General features: G+C 38.0%; 1 protein-coding gene across 1 annotated transcript in view; it reads left to right on the forward strand.

The window, feature by feature from the left end:
* Positions 1–20,112, forward strand: part of LOC138739369 (ras-related protein Rab-39A) — a 35,214-nt gene extending 15,102 nt beyond the window's left edge. Inside the window, exon 2 of the mRNA XM_069891267.1 lies at positions 13,937–20,112. Coding sequence (XP_069747368.1) covers positions 13,937–14,363 — 427 coding nt within the window. The 3' untranslated portion in view covers positions 14,364–20,112. The remainder of the gene's footprint in view (positions 1–13,936) is intronic.
* The last annotated feature ends 1,208 nt before the right edge of the window (positions 20,113–21,320 follow it).

Here is a 21,320-nt window from a genome sequence, read left to right on the forward strand (position 1 = left end):
ACCTCTGTGGGGTGTATGTATATGAGTGTGTGTGAACTGTTTCCTGAGATGGTGGAAGGCATCAGTCAGTGAAGACTCTTTTGTTATTTGAACCTTTCATCTCTAAGTTATTTAAGAAGCCACCCAAGTATCACAGAGACATAACACCCTGATCCTTCATCAGTGGGTTCAAGTCCTGGAGGGTGCTCCCCAAAAGTGTTGTGGAAGTATCTTCCAAACGACTGATCTTCAAGCTGATACCTCACCACCACATTCTTTTTTTAAATTTTTTTTTATTTTTCACACTCTGAACCATGTTGACCAAAATACGCACAAACATTTCCCTTTGAATATACACGGTGTCATTTTCTCCTCTTTTCCCCCCTCCCTCCTTCACCCCCCCTCCCCACCCACTCAATCTTCAACATATATGATACATTAAACCCATTAAACAATGTCATCACACAATAAAAATAAACAAGAAATTTGTGTCATCGACTTTTACATACTGAGTCAATACAGCAATGGTACATAGAAATGAATAAATGTATTCCATTGGAAAAAATAACATAATTTAAGAAATAACATCATAGTATTCAAACAAATTTGGGAACCGTACATGGAACACAACAGGGAAGTCCTACCGCGGATCCCCACTGCCTAAAATGACCACCACATTCTTAAGGATGATTAGAGAATTGTCAGTATCTGCTGACCTTGCTAGTATCACTCCGATTAAAAATTGATTTAAAAAATGTAAAAATGTACCTATGTACATTTTTAACATTGTGTTCATTGAGATATTGATCAAGTGCATACATGACTACAGAAAGTTTTTAACTTTTTAATAGAGCACTAGCTAAATCAAGATAACTGAAACTACCAGATGTCATGGATATTTGTTTTAGTCAACAAAATATGCTATCATTACTGCGTCAATCTCTGTATAACTCCAGACAAACAACATAACCTTTAACTGCCCTCTGAAACAACTCTGTGAGCCACTGGCTTGTGTTTAATATTTTCAAAACAATGAGAATAAAACCAGTTAGAGATAAAAGAGCTCAAGCAAATGAACTTTTCACAAGCTCCATGGAACTTGTGTCTTTTATTGCACAGTTTGACTATTTTGCAGTCAGCCCTGTTCACAGGATCAAACCTCCAAGCCAATTCATCGAACTCCTTACCCACCATCCCAGAATGTGTTCTACCCCATAGTCATGTCAAATTTATTGTCATCTGACTGCACATGTACAACCCAATCAAATGGCGCTCTCTGGGCCTTGATGCAAAACATGCAGACACACAGCCAGACATTACACATGTACAGACAAACAATATATATTCCTATAGAGAAAGAAAGAAAGAAATGTTGTTTTGAAATATGAGAGTCTCGGATGGTTAGTGTAAGCAGTTCCTTTGCTGGTTCAGCATTGTCACAGCCCTTGGGAAGAAGCTGTTTCTCAGCCTGGTGGTGCGAGCTCTGATACTCCTGTAACCTCTTCCCCAATGGAAGCAGCTGAAAGATGCTGTGTGCATTGTGGAAGGTGTTCTCAATGATTTCGTGCACCCTCTTCAGACAACAATCCTAGTAAATCATGTTGATGGGATGTGAGGGAGACTCCAATGATCCCCTGCCACTCTGAAGGTCCTGTGGATTGAGCTCCAATCCATTTCTCTGCAGCAACTGTACCGCACTGTGGTGCCGTCTGTTAGGACAACGAGGCAGGATGACTGAACAGAGGATAGCAGAGTTGTGAAATGTTGTGGATGCGAGGTCTGTATTCTTAACATGGGCTCTGTAACCTCTGAAAATTCACAGTATCAAGTCAAACAGGAGCAAGGAAATTTCCAGCTGACTAACTTGACTTAAGAAATAGCAGATGAACCAACTGACCTCTTGAGGCTTTTCTGCTTGTTCAATAATTATTTTTGGATTTAAAATTTATGAACTCTGTCTTGACTATATTCAAAATTTGCAATGCTCTTGAAATGAAGAAATTTTTCATCATCTTGACCCCAAATGATTGACATTCTTTGGCTTGGCTTCGCGGACGAAGATTTATGGAGGGGGTAAAAAGTCCACGTCAGCTGCAGGCTCGTTTGTGGCTGACAAGTCCGATGCGGGACAGGCAGACACGATTGCAGCGGTTGCAAGGGAAAATTGGTTGGTTGGGGTTGGGTGTTGGGTTTTTCCTCCTTTGCCTTTTGTCAGTGAGGTGGGCTCTGCGGTCTTCTTCAAAGGAGGTTGCTGCCTCCCAAACTGTGAGGCGCCAAGATGCACGGTTTGAGGCGTTTTCAGCCCACTGGCGGTGGTCAATGTGGCAGGCACCAAGAGATTTCTTTAGGCAGTCCTTGTACCTTTTCTTTGGTGCACCTCTGTCACGGTGGCCAGTGGAGAGCTCGCCATATAACACGATCTTGGGAAGGCGATGGTCCTCCATTCTGGAGACGTGACCCATCCAGCGCAGCTGGATCTTCAGCAGCGTGGACTTGATGCTGTCGACCTCTGCCATCTCGAGTACTTCGACGTTAGGGGTGTAAGCACTCCAATGGATGTTGAGGATGGAGCAGAGACAACGCTGGTGGAAGCGTTCTAGGAGCCGTAGGTGGTGCCGGTAGAGGACCCATGATTCGGAGCCGAACAGGAGTGTGGGTATGACAACGGCTCTGTATACGCTTATCTTTGTGAGGTTTTTCAATTGGTTGTTTTTCCAGACTCTTTTGTGTAGTCTTCCAAAGGCGCTATTTGCCTTGGCGAGTCTGTTGTCTATCTCATTGTCGATCCTTGCATCTGATGAAATGGTGCAGCCGAGATAGGTAAACTGGTTGACCATTTTGAGTTTTGTGTGCCCGATGGAGATGTGGGGGGGCTGGTAGTCATGGTGGGGAGCTGGCTGATGGAGGACCTCAGTTTTCTTCAGGCTGACTTCCAGGCCAAACATTTTGGCAGTTTCCGCAAAGCAGGACGTCAAGCGCTGAAGAGCTGGCTCTGAATGGGCAACTAAAGCGGCATCATCTGCAAAGAGTAGTTCACGGACAAGTTTCTCTTGTGTCTTGGTGTGAGCTTGCAGGCGCCTCAGATTGAAGAGACTGCCATCCGTGCGGTACCGGATGTAAACAGCGTCTTCATTGTTGGGGTCTTTCATGGCTTGGTTCAGCATCATGCTGAAGAAGATTGAAAAGATAGAATTTATAGAATATGACTCTTGATAGTTGTGTCTTCATATTTCCCCACATTATACTTGTCACCTTCTTGCCAACTCAAGACACTCTGGCTACATACCCAGACTGCCTTTGTTCATCTCTCTGTAACTTCAGACAAACTACTTTATTGCCTCTTGGCTGCAAAGACCAAAACAGTATACTTGTTTGAAAAGTGTTTGACCATTCTTTGTCTACCTACCCAACTGGTTGCACCCACATATTAACAATACTACCTAAATGATGGTAGAACTAATGAGGCAAGATATCTACACAACATCCTAACATTCTACCTTTGTGTACCTGTCTGTATAAGTATTGGAGTAACAGTACATATTTCCTCTGGTCTCATTTTGCACTGAGGACATCCTTGGCAAATTATGTTGTACAGCTGGTGTGCTAAATTGCAAAATGTTGTAAATCTAATGAACATACAAATTAGGAGTAAATGTGGTCCTCTCAACCCCTCAAACTTGCTCCACCACTCCACATTTCCAATTTACCCACAGTAATCTTTCACTCTTTGGCACATCAAGAACCTGTCTACTTCTGCCTTAAAATATTCAGACTCTGCTTCCAGAACTAACTCGTTGTTGAAACTTAAATACCACGAGTTGCTCTGAACTGTAAGGAGCAAAATTATCTTCTATCAATAACTTGTGATTCATGGCCTGATGTTGCTATTACCATGAAAGTAGGGACTAACACTGGTTCAATAAGGAGTGTGGTTCATTATGTAGTATTAAAGAGCACACCACCAGTAACTCCAAATAGAAATTAAAATGAAGTGCAAACCTAGTAAAGTATTCTAAATACATGAAGCAGTGTAGTGTTGACAGCTAGATCATTCTGTTGAATCAAATCAAAACTTTTACCATCCTGCTACATTAGTGAATGATGGAGACCGTTAAATAATATTGAGCAACCTCTGTGAATCTTCCCATGATCATGAATGGGCTGAGGTGCTCACAGCTATCTTTAGCTGGACTGACACCCTCCCTTTCTTACCAAGGTGCCCACTGCATAAAAAAGTCAGTATTTGCTGTTTAATTAATAAATTTTAATCATCTCATAGCTAACCATCTTTGTAACTCTTGTTTGAATTGAAAAGGCTATGCAAATTCCTCCAACACCTGCAAAATTTCTTGAACAAGTGAAGGCACTTATGACTTGTAGTACAAAAGAGGAGGGAGACCAAAGAACTTGTGTCTCAATAAATTTCAGGTACTGAAACTTTACACTCCCCCTCACTGCTGCAATTGCTAAACTATATTTATACCTTTCGCTGTTTTGAGACTGTCTCTACAATGCCCCTGAACAAGTTACTACAGGTGTATTGCTTGTATAAATTTCAGGATTTTCTTCTCGTGTGGTTGTAAACACTTGTGGCTTAAATATGTAATTCTTATAGAATGATGATACAAAAAATTATTGTGTTGTTGCATACTTTGCCCTATCCTTGAGGAAATCTTTTTTCAAACACAAGCATTTCCTTTTTAAATCTTTCAACGTTGCAGCCAGAGGTCTGAATATAGTAAATAATCCATATCTTGCACAAACTTGTGTGCTGTTTAGGGTTTTTTTTTAAATTGTTCTCCATTAATTCTTGATGGGTAGGGTGTTGTCCGCTACCATATATGAGAAACTGTGCTAAGTACTTCAATAATTTATTCAATGGATAAGTATTAAGGAGGAACAATCTTATTATTTTTATTACAACACATATCAAGTTGGAGTGCTAGTTCCCAACAAATCAACAAGCAAGCAACTGTTAGTCTTATCTCCTACATCACTAAATTTTAGAAAACCCCTTCCTTTTCTTTCAGGATTGTGTTGAGTGCCATGATATTACTCTTGCACATTCACCCGACAGAAGATTTGAAACATTTTATCAGCCGTTCTTAATTTTCAGTCGGTTTAAATTCAAACAACATTTCTTGGTTTATGAATAATTTCTCCAAAGATATTTATCGCGGTTCATGCATTTGTAAGTGCCACATTGATGAAGTCAGGGGAATAGAGAAAGTTTAATTTGTTGCTGAATGTTGGGCACATGGTGAATGCAATTTGTTTCTCCAACTCAGGCAAAATTTGGCTACATATTTAACATGAGTACCTGTACAAAAAAGTGCAATATTAATTTCCATTATGGCTTATACAAAACTTACTTGCTTAAAGCAATAAATAATATGCTGGAGGAACTCAATGAGTTGAGCAATATCAGTGGGAGAAAAAGGTTATAATCCAGAACCTTTCAAGACTGAGATTGTGAAGGGGAGATTAACTAGTATAATGTGGATAGGGCAGAAGGATTGGACGGGGATAGTGGCGATGGTGAACCAGGGAGGGCTGGAGAGTCAGAGACAGTTGATTGCAGTCAAAGGGAGAGAAGCAGAGGGTAAAATAATGTCAGGCAGAAGCTGAGTCATACAGGATGGCGCAGAGTGATATGTAGACACAAAGGGCTGCCAGGTCTGGAATCTGATCAATAGAAGGTGATGTTAATGGTAAAATGAGAGCTATTGAGAGGGTTTAGGGCAGGGCTGGGCAACCTTTTAATTTTTAATTTAGATATACCGCACGGTAACAGGCCATTATGGCCCACGAGTATGTACCGCGGGGGTAGGTTAATTGGGCGGCATGGCCTGTAAGCATGCTGTATGTCTAAATTAAAAATTAAAAGGTTGCCCAGCCCTGGATTAGGAGGAAGAATCCAGAGAGGAATGTGGGTGAAAGAGGATGGAGCCTGAGAGGAAGGGACATGAAGGCTGGGTGTGGTTGGGTAGGGAAAAGAATAAAATAGGGCTGGAAGAAGGGGGAATAACAGAGGTAGCTGAGGAGAAGAGAAAGCAGTTCTTTTTCTCCCATTGCTCCGGCACAACCCGCTATGTTCCTCTGGCAGCTGTTTCTTGCTCCAGATTCAGCATCTGTATGTCTCCACCTACTTGCTTAATGTCTTTTGCAGCAGATTGTACATATGACACCTTTTACACTTTACACAGATGTATAAACTTAGAGACAACAATATAATTTGCTTATTATACTATTCACTAAGCATTTACTTTCAACATCCATAGAGGGTAATGTATACTTCAGCTTCATGTCTAACAATGATTTTTATGAGGAATTGTGAGGCTATGTCACTTTCTTATGACGCCAAGGAAAGCTTCGTGTCCCCCTGATGAATAGGCTTCCTGCATAGCTGCAGCCGAGGTGAGAAGAACCCTATCCAAGGTGGATACTTCACAAGGCAGTGGGACCAGACAACATACCTGGTCTGGCACTGAAGGACTGTGCAGACCAGACAGAAGACTTCATGGACATCTTCAACTCCTCACTGCACTAGTCCATCATTCCTGCAGGGTTCAAGACGGCCACAATCATTCTGGTACCCAAGAGGGTGACGGTAACAGGACTCAATGACTACCGCCCTGTGGCACTGACCTACACCATGTGAAACGCTTTGAGCCTCTGGTTATGGAACACATCAATGGGTCAGAGGTCAATCCACAAGTCCATAAATGCGGCAGGATCACAGGAATTTCCTCCCCCCCCCCCCCCCTCCATATTGATGCGAGTTACTGGGATCATTGCCTGAAGAGAGTACGCAAAATCACTGAGGACCCCTTCCACCCTGTACACAGCATCTTTCAGCTGCTCTCATGGGGGAAGAGATACAGGAGTATCAGAGCAGGCTGAGGAACAGCTTCTTCCCATGGGTAGTGAGAATGCTGAACAACCCAAGGAACTGCTCACACTAACCATCTGAGACTCTCATATTCATGAAATTATTTACTTATTTGTATAGATAATATGTCTGGTTGTATGTCTGCATATTTTGCACCGAGGACCGGGGAATCCTGTTTTGTGTTTATACTCTGATGCATTAGTCAATTAGGCCGTCTCAAATTAGATGTAACATCTTTGTTTTATTACTACCCAGTTGTGGTTGTTTTAGCCAAATGGAGTTTTTACAGTGCCCTCATAAAGACACATTTTTTTCCTTTATTTGCCCCTGTGCTCCAGTTTTACATTTGTTATCAAACATTTTCATTTGATGAAAGTGCAGATTCCATATTTTATTATAGGGTATTTGTGTACAATTTGGTTTGACCATATAGAAATCACAGCACTTTATGTACCTAGTCCCTTCATTTCAGGGCACCACAATATTTGGGACATAGCAATGGAATGTATATTTAAAGTAGTTACGTTAAGTTCTCTGCTGTAGGATGAAGTGCTGTCCAATCAGTTTGGAGGTGTTTTCTCAGACCTGAGCAGATAAGATGTTTCTATACCCTCAGAATTAATTTTGTTACTGTCACCAGCAGTTACATCATCAATGAAGATAAATGCGCCAGTACCCGTGGCAACCAGGCCATGTCACCCCCACCACCACGTTTCACAGATGAGGTGGTACGCTTTGGATCTTGAGCAGTTCTTTTACACCTCTTTTACACTTTGCTCTTGCCAGAATTCTGATACAGTTTCATCTTGGTCTCATCCATTCACATACCTTTTTCCAGAATTCTGCAGGCTCAAGGACATTTTGGCCCTCACAGTTTGGCACTGGACATTTTGGCCCACCGCCCCACTCACTGTCTGCTGGCCAACTCCTTCCCGCCGCACTACCTGGAACACTAGTGTTGCAGCACTGCCTTGAACCCCTGGTGTTGCAGAAACTCCTTCCGCCCCCAGGAAACCGCTCACCTGGCAAACAAGGGCTTATAGCTATAAATTTAAATTACTAAAGACAGTCGAGGAACAATCAAAAACCAGGGCTTTTGATCTTAGCTCTCCCTAACTGCTTGATTATGGGTCCTCCAAAGACCGTTAATGTGACATTTGCTGTTTCCAATGCGCCATCTTTTGGATATCCTTTTATTATGTTCTCTGGGAACATCTGGCGGTAGAGTCTGAGTGGAAGGACGTTGCTTTGTGATCCAGTATCCAGCTTCATCTTTAGGTTAAATATCATAGACTTGTTCTGGATTGACCTCTGTATTTGGATCCTTGTGTGCAACTCGCTTCTTTTTTTCATCTCACTCAACGTCTCATGAAGGTGTATGGATTCTATGTCCAGTATCTGGGTGTTGGAGTCCTCATTGTTGTTTCCTTTTACGTGGTGGATCTTCTTCTTGTCTTTTTTCTTCACTGGTATTACTGTTTTCTTCATACCAGATGTGCACATCTTCCCCCAGTGGTTTGCTTTACTGTATGTGGGGCATTTGTTTCAGTCATCGAAGGAGTGTTGTCTGCCATACTTCCTGTAGGGGGTGGGGGGGGGTTGCACTTTTGTGATTGTGTTCTTTATAGCATCAACCCTTCTCTTTGCTGAGGAGTCACGTGATGGAGTAGTGGCCGGACGGTGAACTCCAGCCCTCTCCAGAAAAGTCGGGAAAAACAAAGGAAAACACAAAGGCACAGAAATAAAAGTTACAGAAAAGTGAGTATAAAGGTGGAAAGAAGATGGAGACAAAAAAAGAAAAATCGAAAGCAACGGTAAGAAGAGAGGAAGAGAAGACAAAGGAGGAAAAAGGTGAAGGCCTTACCTGTCCGAAGAGGCCTGCTGCGGAGAGAGAAACCCGCTCCCTCAGGTCGGTAAATAATGGACTACAAAAATGGCTCGCTGAGCCGAGTAAAAGTGCGCAACCACGCATGAAAAAAAACACACCGACGGGAGGGGGGACCAGCTGGGGAGTCGATCACCACAGCCGGCAACGACAGCTGCAGAACACCTGCAGCAAGAAGAGACCACAGAAGACAATAGAAACAAGAAAGAAGAGAAGGAAAGGGCACCAATGAAACAACAGATGGCCAACCCAGAGGAAGAAGAAGAGGAAGAGTACAGTGAAATAGAAGAAGAAAAGAAAGGCAAGATAAAGGATATACTTTCTCTTATTAAAGGATACATGGAATCATTTAAAGAATGGCAAACACAGGAATTTAAGGATTTAAGAAAAAGAATAAACAACACAGAAGAGAAAATGAATAAAATAGAGATGACCTTAACAGAAATGGGAAAGAAAATGGACAAGATGGAAGAGCGGGCAGTAGCAGCAGAAATGGAGGTAGAAGACTTAAAAAAGAAATTGGTGGAATCTAATAAAAAAACTAAAGAAACACAAGAACTACTAGCCCAAAAAATAGATACAATGGAAAATTATAACAGAAGAAATAACATAAAGATAGTGGGCCTTAAGGAAGATGAAGAAGGCAAGAATATGAGGGAGTTTATAAAAGAGTGGATCCCTAAGACCCTAGGATGTCCAGAACTACAGCAAGAAATGGAAATAGAAAGGGCACATAGAGTATTGGCCTCTAAACCACAACCACAACAAAAACCAAGATCTATTGTAGTAAAATTCCTAAGATATACTACAAGAGAAAAGGTACTGGAGAAGACAATGGAAAAAGTAAGAGAGGGCAACAAACCACTGGAGTATAAAGGGCAAAAAATCTTCATTTATCCAGATATAAGTTTTGAACTCCTAAAGAAGAGAAAAGAGTTCAATACAGCAAAGGCGATTTTATGGAAGAAAGGGTATAAATTTATACTAAAGCATCCAGCGGTATTGAAAATATTTATTCCAGGACAACAAAACAGACTATTCTCGGATTCAGAAGAAGCACGAAAATTTGCAGAACAATTACAAAAATAGACTGAGGGAGGAAGACGGGTAATGAGAGTTAAAATGATCACGATTGATATGTATGTGGGTAAAGACAAAAATAGACTGAGGGATGAAGACTGGTAATGAGAGTAAAAATGATCACGATTGATATGTATGCGGGTAAAGAGGTATAAGAGTGAATAGAGACAATGTGCATACGTGAAAGTATCTGTACTTAGAGGAAAATATAGATAGTATAGACAAGAATTAATAAGGGAAGGTAATGGAATAGAGAGAATAAGGAGGGAATTAAAAGAGTGACCTTTGTGACATATGAAAAGTGAAATCTTTTCTGGGGGGGGCGGGGTGGGGGGAAATAGCGGTCACTGCAAAATCAGTTGACGCTTGCGAGTAGATTCGCAAATCCAAATGGAGAGGGGAGATGTGGTTGTCCGACAAGGGATAAAGGACAACTCAGGAGGGGAAGGGGAGATTGGGGATAAATAAGATAGAAATAGGAGAATAAGGAAACTGTTGGATGTTGTAGGAATGTTGTCTTATAAAGAGTTGAAAATAAGAAAACAGAAATGGAAAAGGAGGAAAGGTAATGATGGAAAAACGGAAAGAGAAGATAAACAAAATATAAAAGGGCTACGCTGAACTATATGACTTTAAATATTAATGGAATACATAACCAAATTAAAAGGAAGAAACTACTAAATTTAAATGAATAAATGTATTCCATTAGAAAAAATAACATAGGTTAAGAAATAATATTGAAATATTCGAACAAGTATAGGAGCCTTACATTAAATACAATAGCGAAAACCTACCGGGGACAAACATTACCTAAGTTGATGGAAGGAGAAGGAAAGAAAAGAATGGACTCAGTAGAATTTCTGGTGTATTTTTGTTGAATGACAACATTGTCTGACTGGCTTAATGCAACCTAGATTGTATACCTAAAATGGATGAGGGGGGGGTGGGGGGGTGGCTTGGGAGGAGGAGGGGGGGGGGAGAAAAAGTCACTGTATATGTGTGAAAAAGAAATAGTGTATATCATGGCTAATGTGATTTATGGTGTGAAAAATAAAAAATTTTAAAAAAAAACCAAAAAAAAACCCTTCTCTTTGCTGTGGGTGGGTCTGCATAGGTAGGGATTTCATTTGTGTCCTCGTGGCTTCAAAGGCTCTGGCATGTCTATAGCTTTGGGCAGCTTCAATCTATCCACACATAGAACTGAAAATTTTTTTTAAATAAAGTAAAAATATATAATTTACACAGATTATGCTGTACTTACATTGATAAATATAACAGGGATTCAGAGCATGTAAGAGCCAAAATATGCATACCTACCTTGTTAATCGGCATCCCAGGGTCTGTAGGCTGGGCGCAGCCATCTTGATTCCTCTGCACATGTGAGCCTTTGGCGCATGCATGGTGGGTTCATGTATTGGAGTTTGGTGTATGTGCGAAAGTTAAGGGCGCAAATTCAATATCGTTGGGTGCTTAACTCTTGCACATGCGCCTACCTTAGCCAATATGCAATCCTGCCATGCATATGCCAACCGAAGATTTGCGGCCAGCCTATGGACCCCGGGACTCCAACTAATAAGGTAAGGATGATCCAGAAGGTTATTCCGACAAATTCAGGAAGCTTTAAATTCTTATCGTCAAATCTACGATGAAAAAAAGATTTGATTTAAAAGTTTGCTTTAAGACTTCAGACTCCATGTATGTGGACAAAATTCTGACTTGCATCCATTTCGAGATATGAGCGATTCTCTGGTCCCAATTATGGTCATAAGTCGTGGAGTACCTGTAAAGGAAAAAGTGTCTTTGTCCCAAACATTATGGAGGGCACTTTTTTATGAAGGTTTTTGTAATTCACAGTTTTGTTATAGATATCCACATTGTAAGAACCTGCAAGTTTTGGGGCTTCAAGGGCTAATGTGGACTGAAATTGGTTGCATTTCCATGTACTATACATGAACTAAAAAACAAAAATTCCTTAATCTAGTTTTGAATTTGCCAGACCACCTAAGTGAAAAGATTAATTCTAAATTGAGTTTTTAATTTTGTGAATTCGGAAGTGAAGTTTTTCGGTTCCTATATCAAATGACAAGAACATGCAAGTTGGAGGATGGTGTATACTTGTTTATACTTTAGTTTTGTCTCACTTCAAGGATTTCAGTTAGTAGCTTTCATTTTTTTCTGATTTATGGTGAATCCTCTTTTGTTCCATTAATGTGCCTTATTTCTGAATGTTAGAAAAGAACATGTAAAGAAAACAGAAAAAAACCCTGATATCTAGAATTCAAGCAACCAGCAGCCTCAAGCAACCGGCAATAAAATAGAGGAAAATAAATTTTAAGAATAAAATAATAGGTACAATATAACTATTACAATTTAAAATTATAAATCTTCTATGAAGTAACACAAACTTTGATGAAGATGGGAGCATATATTCAGCTTAGATGTGATTTGCTCATAGCAGCTCTTAAAATAAAGTTGTGTTTGAATAAAATGGCATCACCTAGGATGAACAGTTGGTTGATGCCACTCGCCATTGGGGTGACGTTCTTAAAGTGTCCACTTATCCCTACTTAGTAAGAGTCACCCCAGTCAGAGGCTTTGTCTATAAATTTGGGGAAGGGTTAATTATCTCTAATGATATTGCTCTTCTTTCGGGTGTTCAATGGAAAAGGAGGAACCTGAAGATGCAGTGACATTTAAATGTTTTCAAAGAATGTGACTGAAGATAAAGTAAAATGCTTTAAGGTTTATATATTCATGCAAGTGAAGTTTGGTCAATGTAAGTACAGTAGAGTATTTTTGTCTTTTAAACTCTTTATTCTTAATGCAGGTGTTTTAGTTAGGGATTGTAAGAGCAAACTCAAGCAACTGGAAAATATACTTATCTGACATCTACCAATCTGCATAGGTGCCAGATTGTTTCACCAATCTGTTTATAGTACAATACGGCACTGCAATTGTTGTGTTTTTAAAGTTATTAATGTTATATTCCAAATAAAACCTGCTAAATTCCTAAGATTCTGAACTTCTGACAGTTTTTTGCAATATGTAAAAAAGAAAATAAAACAGGTGATCAGAATAGATCTGGAGGGTTGGGGATTACAATGGTATGATTGGGATTTTTGAAATTCCCTGAACTGTATTATGTTTGAGCCTTAAAATTTCTTTTTAGATAGCAAGCAATAGATCAGTGATTTAGGAAACATGAAGAAATATCAAATACTCCAATATGTATTATGTTTCTCTGGGTAAAGGAGCACTTTCGCAAGACTGATAGGAGCTGGAAAACCAATTACAGTAACTTGCTGTTGTGATTTGTGATTATTTGAATAAATTCTGTTGTGTGGGATCAAAAATTATTTTTGCATCAAAGACTGAAAAACAGCAGAAAGGTGGTGAGAACATCCATTAACTATGTCAATCAATCACTGTTTTGGAAGACATCGAGTCTGGTGTATTTTATGATGATTGGTGCCGAACAAAGCGGCGACTCTCTGCCTTGTGGTAGACAAAAATTAAAGAATTTCATGCAGGTTATATTCTAAATGTAGTATTACGTGAGAATAATGGAATCTACTTTTACCTACAACAATCAGAAATAATAGGCCCTCGAGTTTTGTTTTGGCCCAGCCACCTACAGCTAACATCAACATCATGCTTGTGTACTATAGGACCAGAAAACTCAGTCGAGAGAAGGGATTGAATCTGGGAATTCAGGGCATATCATATTAGTGGTGGTGAATTTCCATGAAGGTTCTTCCATGTCTATGTAACCAGGGTAAAGGAGCCACAGTTTATAGTGTGGCTCTTTGATAATGGTAGTCATTGACCAGAAGGAAGATATCCCTTCTTATTTAGGTTAAATTTAACAGAATCTTTTTATCTATGTAGCATATTTATATTATTTTTTACAAGGAACTTTCCGCATTAACTAAACGAGAGTTTTTGTTTAGTTGTTGATTCCAAAAATGAAACTTTACATTGACATATTGCTAAGAGCTAAATAATATATTAGCATTAACAGTTAGTTTTATATAATCTTGAGAACTCCTTAGTTCTGAAAGGAAAAATGTAATTTGAATTCTCTTTTATTTCATTCTTAGGTCTATAACTCGCTCCTATTACCGTAATTCAGTTGGTGGACTGCTTGTATTCGATGTTACAAATCGCAGGTCTTTTGAACATGTCCGAGACTGGTTGGAGGAAGCGAAGATGCATGTCCAGCCATTCCAAATCATATTTCTCCTTGTTGGACACAAATGTGACTTGGCGAACCAACGGAAAGTTTCGAAGGAAGAGGCCGAGAAACTTGCAGCGGTGTCGGGTATGAAATACATTGAGACTTCTGCAAAAGATTCTACAAATGTGGAAGAGTCTTTCACTGTTCTAACCCAGGAGATATACGGAATGTTGAAAAAAGGCAACATATGCATCCAAGAAGGATGGGAAGGTGTTAAGAGTGGTGTTGTTCCAAATGTTGTTCATTCTTCTGAGGAAGCTGTGCAGCCTGGAAGAAGTTGCTTTTGCTAATCATTGGGGTTAAATGGCCCCATTTCCAAAGAATTGCTTAATATACATTAATCAATTGTGCAAGCTTACATCAACAAATTTACTGGGATTTCTTCTAGTTTAATATAGAATTGATTAAATATATTTCATTGGAAAGTATGTACCCCATTTTGGCTACAGAGCTTCTCCAACATGAAATGTACATATTTTATTTTCAATCTTTGTTGACTTTAATAGAAGAGTGTATTTTTTGCACTGTAAAATCGAGTTTTATTTTTGGAGTGTTGCCTTTCTGTAAGGCCAGCCCATCTGAGGGATAGGATAAGTAAATATTTATTAAACATGTATATTTGATATGAGCCATTTACCTTAAACGATGAATTAAACGTGGATGTGTCCATTTCAGAAATGTTTTGAGTAGTTTATGGGAATGTGAAGAGCAGAAATACATAACTCGTACTGATTTTAATTTTTAGAAGATTTTTTTTATTTTGCGTAATTCCTTAATTCCCTAACCTTTAGGTAAAGTTTTGAATTGTAACAAAATTTGGTTAGGAGCCTTTAGTGTCATTTATAGTTACAAAATGGCAATTGGTGACAAATTCAAGAGTTAAAAGGAGGAGCAAATAAAAACAAACTACAATAAACAGGAAATAAATTGCGCCATTCACTGCTGTGAACTGCTGACAACATCTCTGGTCTAGACAAGCCATCAACTTGGTTATCTACACAAAAATGTTAGCGTCAGTTTGGAGTTTTGAACTAGATTCTTTTATTTAGCTATTATGGCAAATTAATTAATGTTATCATGGCATGTGTTTGTTCAGTTTATCGCTTTAAATGTTACAGTTTACAATTACAAATTGCTGCCTTTTTTATCTTTTTGTAGAAAGAGGTGAAGCTGCTATGGCTTTTGAACAATCTTTCCAAAATTTGCATTTTGAAATGTAGATGAGAATAGCGAATGCACGGTAGCAGGAGCAAGTAAAAACTTGGCCCAGTTGTGATGTTTACAAGAGACTTGAATATTGCTGCAATGGGCAAGTTTAAGCAAGCTTTTACTTAACCAAGGATACTGAGGTACCCTGCTCATTTCTGTAGGTCAGGCAACTTTTATATGCACTAGCTCACTTCCTTGCATTTAATAGTTGGTAGTAACTTCAAATGATAAAATATTGACACCATTTAACCAGTCTTGTGATGCAATATGTATCCAATATGCTGAATTGGCTACTAACCCTTGGCCCTTGCTCTTTTTCTTCTAGAGTCAAATATAAAATGCTAAAAACTAAGTAAGTGAATTTGCCAAACTACAGGAAGGATATCAGTAAGACTGAAAGAATGCAGAGAATGTTTACTAGGATATTGCTGGGTCTTCAGGAGTTGAGTTACAAGGAAAGATTAAACAGGTTAGGGCTTTATTCCTTGGAGCAAAGAAGAATGAGGGAAGATTTGATAGTTTACAAGATCATGAGAGGTATAAGAGTAAATGCTTTTTTCACTTAGATTGGGGAGATAAATTAAGAGGTCATAGTTTAAAGCTAAAAGGGGAAAAGTTTAGGGGAAACATAATGGGAAAGTTCTTCATTCAGAGAATGGTAGGGTGTGGAAGGAGCTGCCATTTAATGTGAATGCGGGCTCAATCTTAAGTTTTAAGAATAAATTGGATAAATACATGGAAGGGATAGGTCTGGAGGGTTATGGAATGGATGCAGGGCATTGAGACTAGCGGAATGATGTTTTGGCACAGACTAGAAGGGCCAAATGGCCTGTTTTCTGTGCTGTAGTGTTCTATGGTTCCAAGTCTTTCAAATCAACTTGTTTGCTTATCAGATGTGATTTAAAGAAACTCAACTGTATATTACAAAACCACTAATTTACTCAAAAGAAGGATTGAAATTTTTCATGCTGGACATGAAATACAGTAAAATCCCTGGTACACAGCACCTATGGGGGTCGCGGATATTGGATATGCAAATTTTCTGGTGACTGAGACACTGTTACAAAGTCTAACTAATACACCTGCGTTAAGAACACACAATTTAAAAGTTATGGAAGATGTAAAGTAATTTGAAAAAAAATCAGTATTGTCGACCTTAATTATGTAAAGTTCACTTTAATCAGGTAATTCCTGTAACTTTCCAAAATTTAAAATCGAACCGCGATTTCTGGCAAGCCGGCATCAGCTGGCTTCACCAAAGGGTTGTGTTTGCTTTGGATAACATTTACTTCTACAATTTTAAACATTTATTTACATTTATATTTATTCTTATTTATTTTATTTTTAAAATTTTCTTCATTTCGTCGATTTTTCTTTTTTGCCAGTTGGTTGGGTTGCTGGCTGCTTCAATTCTGGATACTGGGGATTTTACTTGTTGAGATGTGCACTTGAGCTCTGCTTCTAAAGTTCAGTACATTATTATATTCCACATTTAGTACACATGACCAATAATGAATTTCTACCCCCAATGTATTGTTAATTTACCCATATCTTAAATACGATGCTCTTGATATTTTAAATATGGGTTGAGTGGTGACAATCAAATATTCTAGGTTCTCTCAATGGTCATTTATAATAGTTGGTGGGCAAGGTGGATTTTAATCACTCCATTTTATACATCACAGAAGTTAATTTTTAAAATTTAAATCAATCTCTTTTATTACAGCATAAAATTCTTTCGTCACCTTTCTGACTCCACAAAGCAGTGGAGTGGCTGATCAGTGACAATCATTCCAGCCAATTAACATATTCAATAGAACCTATTTATATATTGCCTTAAAACCGAAAATGCTGGATCCACTGAACAAGTCATGCAGTACCATTAAGGTGAAGTGTTAACTTTTTTCCTCCCACAGCTGCTGTTTAACTTCCTGGATATTTTTAGCATTTATTTCAGATTTCTCATTTATTTGGTATTAGATTATATCTCTAACTCGAGTGATTTTTAAATAAAAGGTAGCAGAGGATTATGGGCCCAAATGTTAAACAAGGCCTCAGCTCATTGCTTTGTACTAGAATATTAATATTAAAATAGAAACCAAATTAGCAAATGGGGGTAACAATTGCTGGCAGTAACCAAATATTTACACAAACATTCCTTTCTGGAAATTTTCAAATGATTTTAATTGTTATTTTAATTAAAAAAGATTGATTTAACAATTTTTAATCTTGGTCAATGGAACTGTTTTCTGTTGGAAAAAAAATCAGAACATAAATTCTATGGTCCTTGCATTCCAAATGTAAGCTATATCAAAAACATTCATTTAAGGCTTGACAATTATCTGGTTGGCTGTCTTGAGATAAGGTGGAAATGATTTGTGTTCATCGCAACAATTATAAACAGTAGTAATTTAACACATGATTATTCTGCTACATCAGTAATTTGATTCATAAATGAATTTCAACAATTTTACTTGTGAAGAAGATTAAAATAAGGAATACATTATTGAATGTCAACATTTTTATTTTGTTCTTCAAAATAAATATTGCTTTGATTATGTGTAGATGTTGACTCCTTTATCTCAATTTTAACAGTGAGTTCTGGTTTAAGTAAAACTAACTATTAAGTGGCGAATTTGTATTTTCTCATGGAAAATTGTATTTAAATCAATTTATCAATTGAATGTTTATTAACTTACAATGTTTTGGAGCTACTGTATGACAAAATTAGAAATAAACATTCACGTTTGGGTTTTAAGTAGCCAGTTTGGAAGTATATTGAAAATACTTGGAAGATAATCATAATGAAATGAATATGCTTCCTTACCATTTAAAAGAATCTTTACATTGAGGATTTATATTGCCAAAATGTCTTTATTTTATAAAATTCTTACAGAATGGAACTTTTACAGGGGGTGTGATGTTTCTATTTTCTAGCAGATCCCCAAACGAATCAGTTGTGGACAGAGAGGTAACCGACTACACTGATTGGATTAAGATGTTTATTCCAATGTGCTACCATTGTGCCAGAGGTAGACTTGGGATGACATCATTGTAGGTAGAGTTCATTATTCCACATGCCTATTCAACAAATGGAATTTTCAGACAGTTTTTTTTGGAGTAAATCAAAAAGTAATGATTTTGGGTTAAAAAAATCAAGACTTTTGTAGGAAGTAAATATGCTGATATGTGTGAATATCATATTCATTTAAGTTATTAAGAACATCAAATTAGTTCCTTTCTTGCACTGTAATTTCTTGAGACATGTATTGTGTAGTTCTACTTCTTCAGCTTGTTAAACTGATTTGCAAGTGTACAGGTTAAACTCTTGCAAGTGTACAGGTTATTTTAAGTTTATGTACTCAATTCAGTTCTATGCAACCATTCATGACTAGCAGTAATCTGGCAGCATGAAAATCAACCCAAGAAAATAATAATTACAATTATTTACCAAGTTAATTACAGTTCTGTCTACATCCAAATCCTAAAATTGAATTTATCTCTAAGTTACCTTTTGGAGGGAGAGAATTTAGTTCTGTAAATACCAACTTGAATAAAATGTGTTGGTTGTAAATTTGCAAATTACACTAAGATTGGGGGACTTGCGGATATTGTGGAGGGCTATTAAAAATATAAAAGGATAATGATCAGTCTCAAATATGGGAGAAGAAATGCCAGATGGAGTTTTATGTGGGCAAGTGTGAGATGTTGCACTTTTGTGAGGCCAAATGTAAGGGGAATATGCAGTTCAAAGACAACTCTTAAAAGCATAGAAGTGCAAAGGATCTGAGAGTTAAGGTCCATAGCTTCTTGAAAGTGGCCATGCAAGTAGTGGTAAAGGAGGCATACTTCTTTATTGGGTGGGGGATTGAGTAGAAAAGTAAGGAAGTCATATTTAGACTGCACTTGTAGTATTACGTACAGTTCTGGTCACCTCGTTACTGGAAGGATATGGAGGCTTTAGAAGGGCTACAGAAAGAGATTTATCAGGATGTTGGCTGGATTAAAGAATATGAGCTGTAAGGAGAGGTTGCAAAAATTTGGGTTATTTCTTATTGAGCATTGAAGCCTGTGGGAGACCAAGAGAGGTTGATGAGAGAAATTGATCGGAGGAATCAAATAAAAATGTTACAAATGAGATTTGCATTTAAGTTGACGGGGTTGGAGGTGGGGGGTGTTTACATAGTTTACATAGACAGTGGAAGGTGCCTGGAACAGACTATCAGGAATAGTGGTGGAAGGAGACAAAATAGTAGCATTGAAAATCTTCAAGATGGATACATTAATATGCAGGGAATAGAGCAATATGTTTCATGTGCAAGTTAGAGTTTAATTTGGGCATCATACTTGGCACAGACACATGGGCCAAAGGTCCAGTTCCTGTGCTGTACTACAAATAAATATTAAATCTGAAAACTATAAATATTTACATATCAACAGTCCTCAACTGTCATTTTATTCCATGCTGGTTCTATTAAAATGGTGTAAAACAATCCTTCTTGCAGGCTAATATATTGGATGAACTTTTGGACTGCAAACCATTAACAAAAAGATGACCATATTGTATCATGATTTGTTTGCAATTCCATGTCACTTTTTTAATATCCTTAGAAGAATTAAGATGAAATTATACATGGATATTAAAAGTTTGGTTAAATCGCTTACCATAGAAGAAGCACTTTGTATTTTGGTTGGAGTGTGACTTGTTTGTATTCATTTTTCTAATGTGGCTAATGTACATAAACACCGTGTCTCAGTGCCCAGAAATACATCTTCAGTACTGATGACATACAGTTCTGTAGGAAACATTAAAATTGACCTTTTCATGTCTTTTAGACCATACCACTGCATTCTTTTCCAAAGAGCAAAGTTACATTTAATTTCTTTCTAAAAAGGTGTAATAATAGATTTTTTCCAGGCACCATAGAATGTTTCAATCAGACTTAATTTTAAAAATGTACACTTTTGTTGTTCCCACAATTGCCTATGAAGATCAGAAAGGTAATTGACATTAAAAAAAACTTACTTTCTGCATAGATAATGCCTGACCTGCTGAGTATTTCAAGCACTTTCTGTCTTCATTTTGTACCCAGAAAGCAACTACAAAATTGTTAACAAAATTTGATTATTTATTCGATTATCTCAGAATAGCTGCTGAGAATTTCCAGGACTTTTCTTAGAGAATTCAAGGACAAGATAACCTGGCTAGAAATCCTTCCACCAATGGAAAGGAGCCCCAGATTTTAGGATAAGAATGTTCCTATCAGTGGACCTCAGACAGGCTTAAAGACTTGTGTTCCATTATTTCAGATTTTAATTTTAAATATCTCATCTTTTGTCTTAAACATGCTAGTTAAGAACCAATTGAATGTCACTTATGAACATCACTTAGTTTGGTGCACCACCTTCCTGTAAGTTGACAGGAAATCATATACATTTAGAAGAGGCCCATTTGTGCAAGATCTACTCACCCTACTCTGACCCCATCAACTCCAAATCTAACATCTTGCACTTTTTTTCCTACTTTGTGTCCATTGAATTGACTCTTTAAATATTACAATCGAATTGGTTTCATTAGCTGTTGTGGTGATTCATTACAAATTCTACAAAGCTTAAGTGTGAAAGGACTTCCACTGTGTTTCTGGCACTAATACATTTATGAAAGTTTTTTTTAACTTATTGTTCTACACTTAAAGCTGCAAGAAAATCAGAGCAATACTCAGCCACCTACAAAACCTTAAAGCATTACAGCACAGAAAACAGGCCCTTCGGTGCTTCTGGTCTGTGCTGAATTATTCTGCCTCGTTCCACTGACCTGAACCCAGTCCATATCCCTCCATACCCCTTCTCATTCATGAACCCGTCCAAATTTTTCTTAAATGTCAAAATTTAGCCTGCATTCATTTCAGCTGGCAGTTCATTTCGCACTCCCACCACTCTCGGCATGAAGAGGTTCCCCCTAATGTTCCCTTTAAACTTTTCTCCTTTCACCCTTAAGCTTTTCCATAAGTTTGTATAACTCTTTTATCAAATCTCTC

This window comes from Narcine bancroftii, chromosome 7, assembly GCF_036971445.1.
Source record: "Narcine bancroftii isolate sNarBan1 chromosome 7, sNarBan1.hap1, whole genome shotgun sequence".
In the NCBI taxonomy this organism is placed as follows: domain Eukaryota; kingdom Metazoa; phylum Chordata; class Chondrichthyes; order Torpediniformes; family Narcinidae; genus Narcine; species Narcine bancroftii.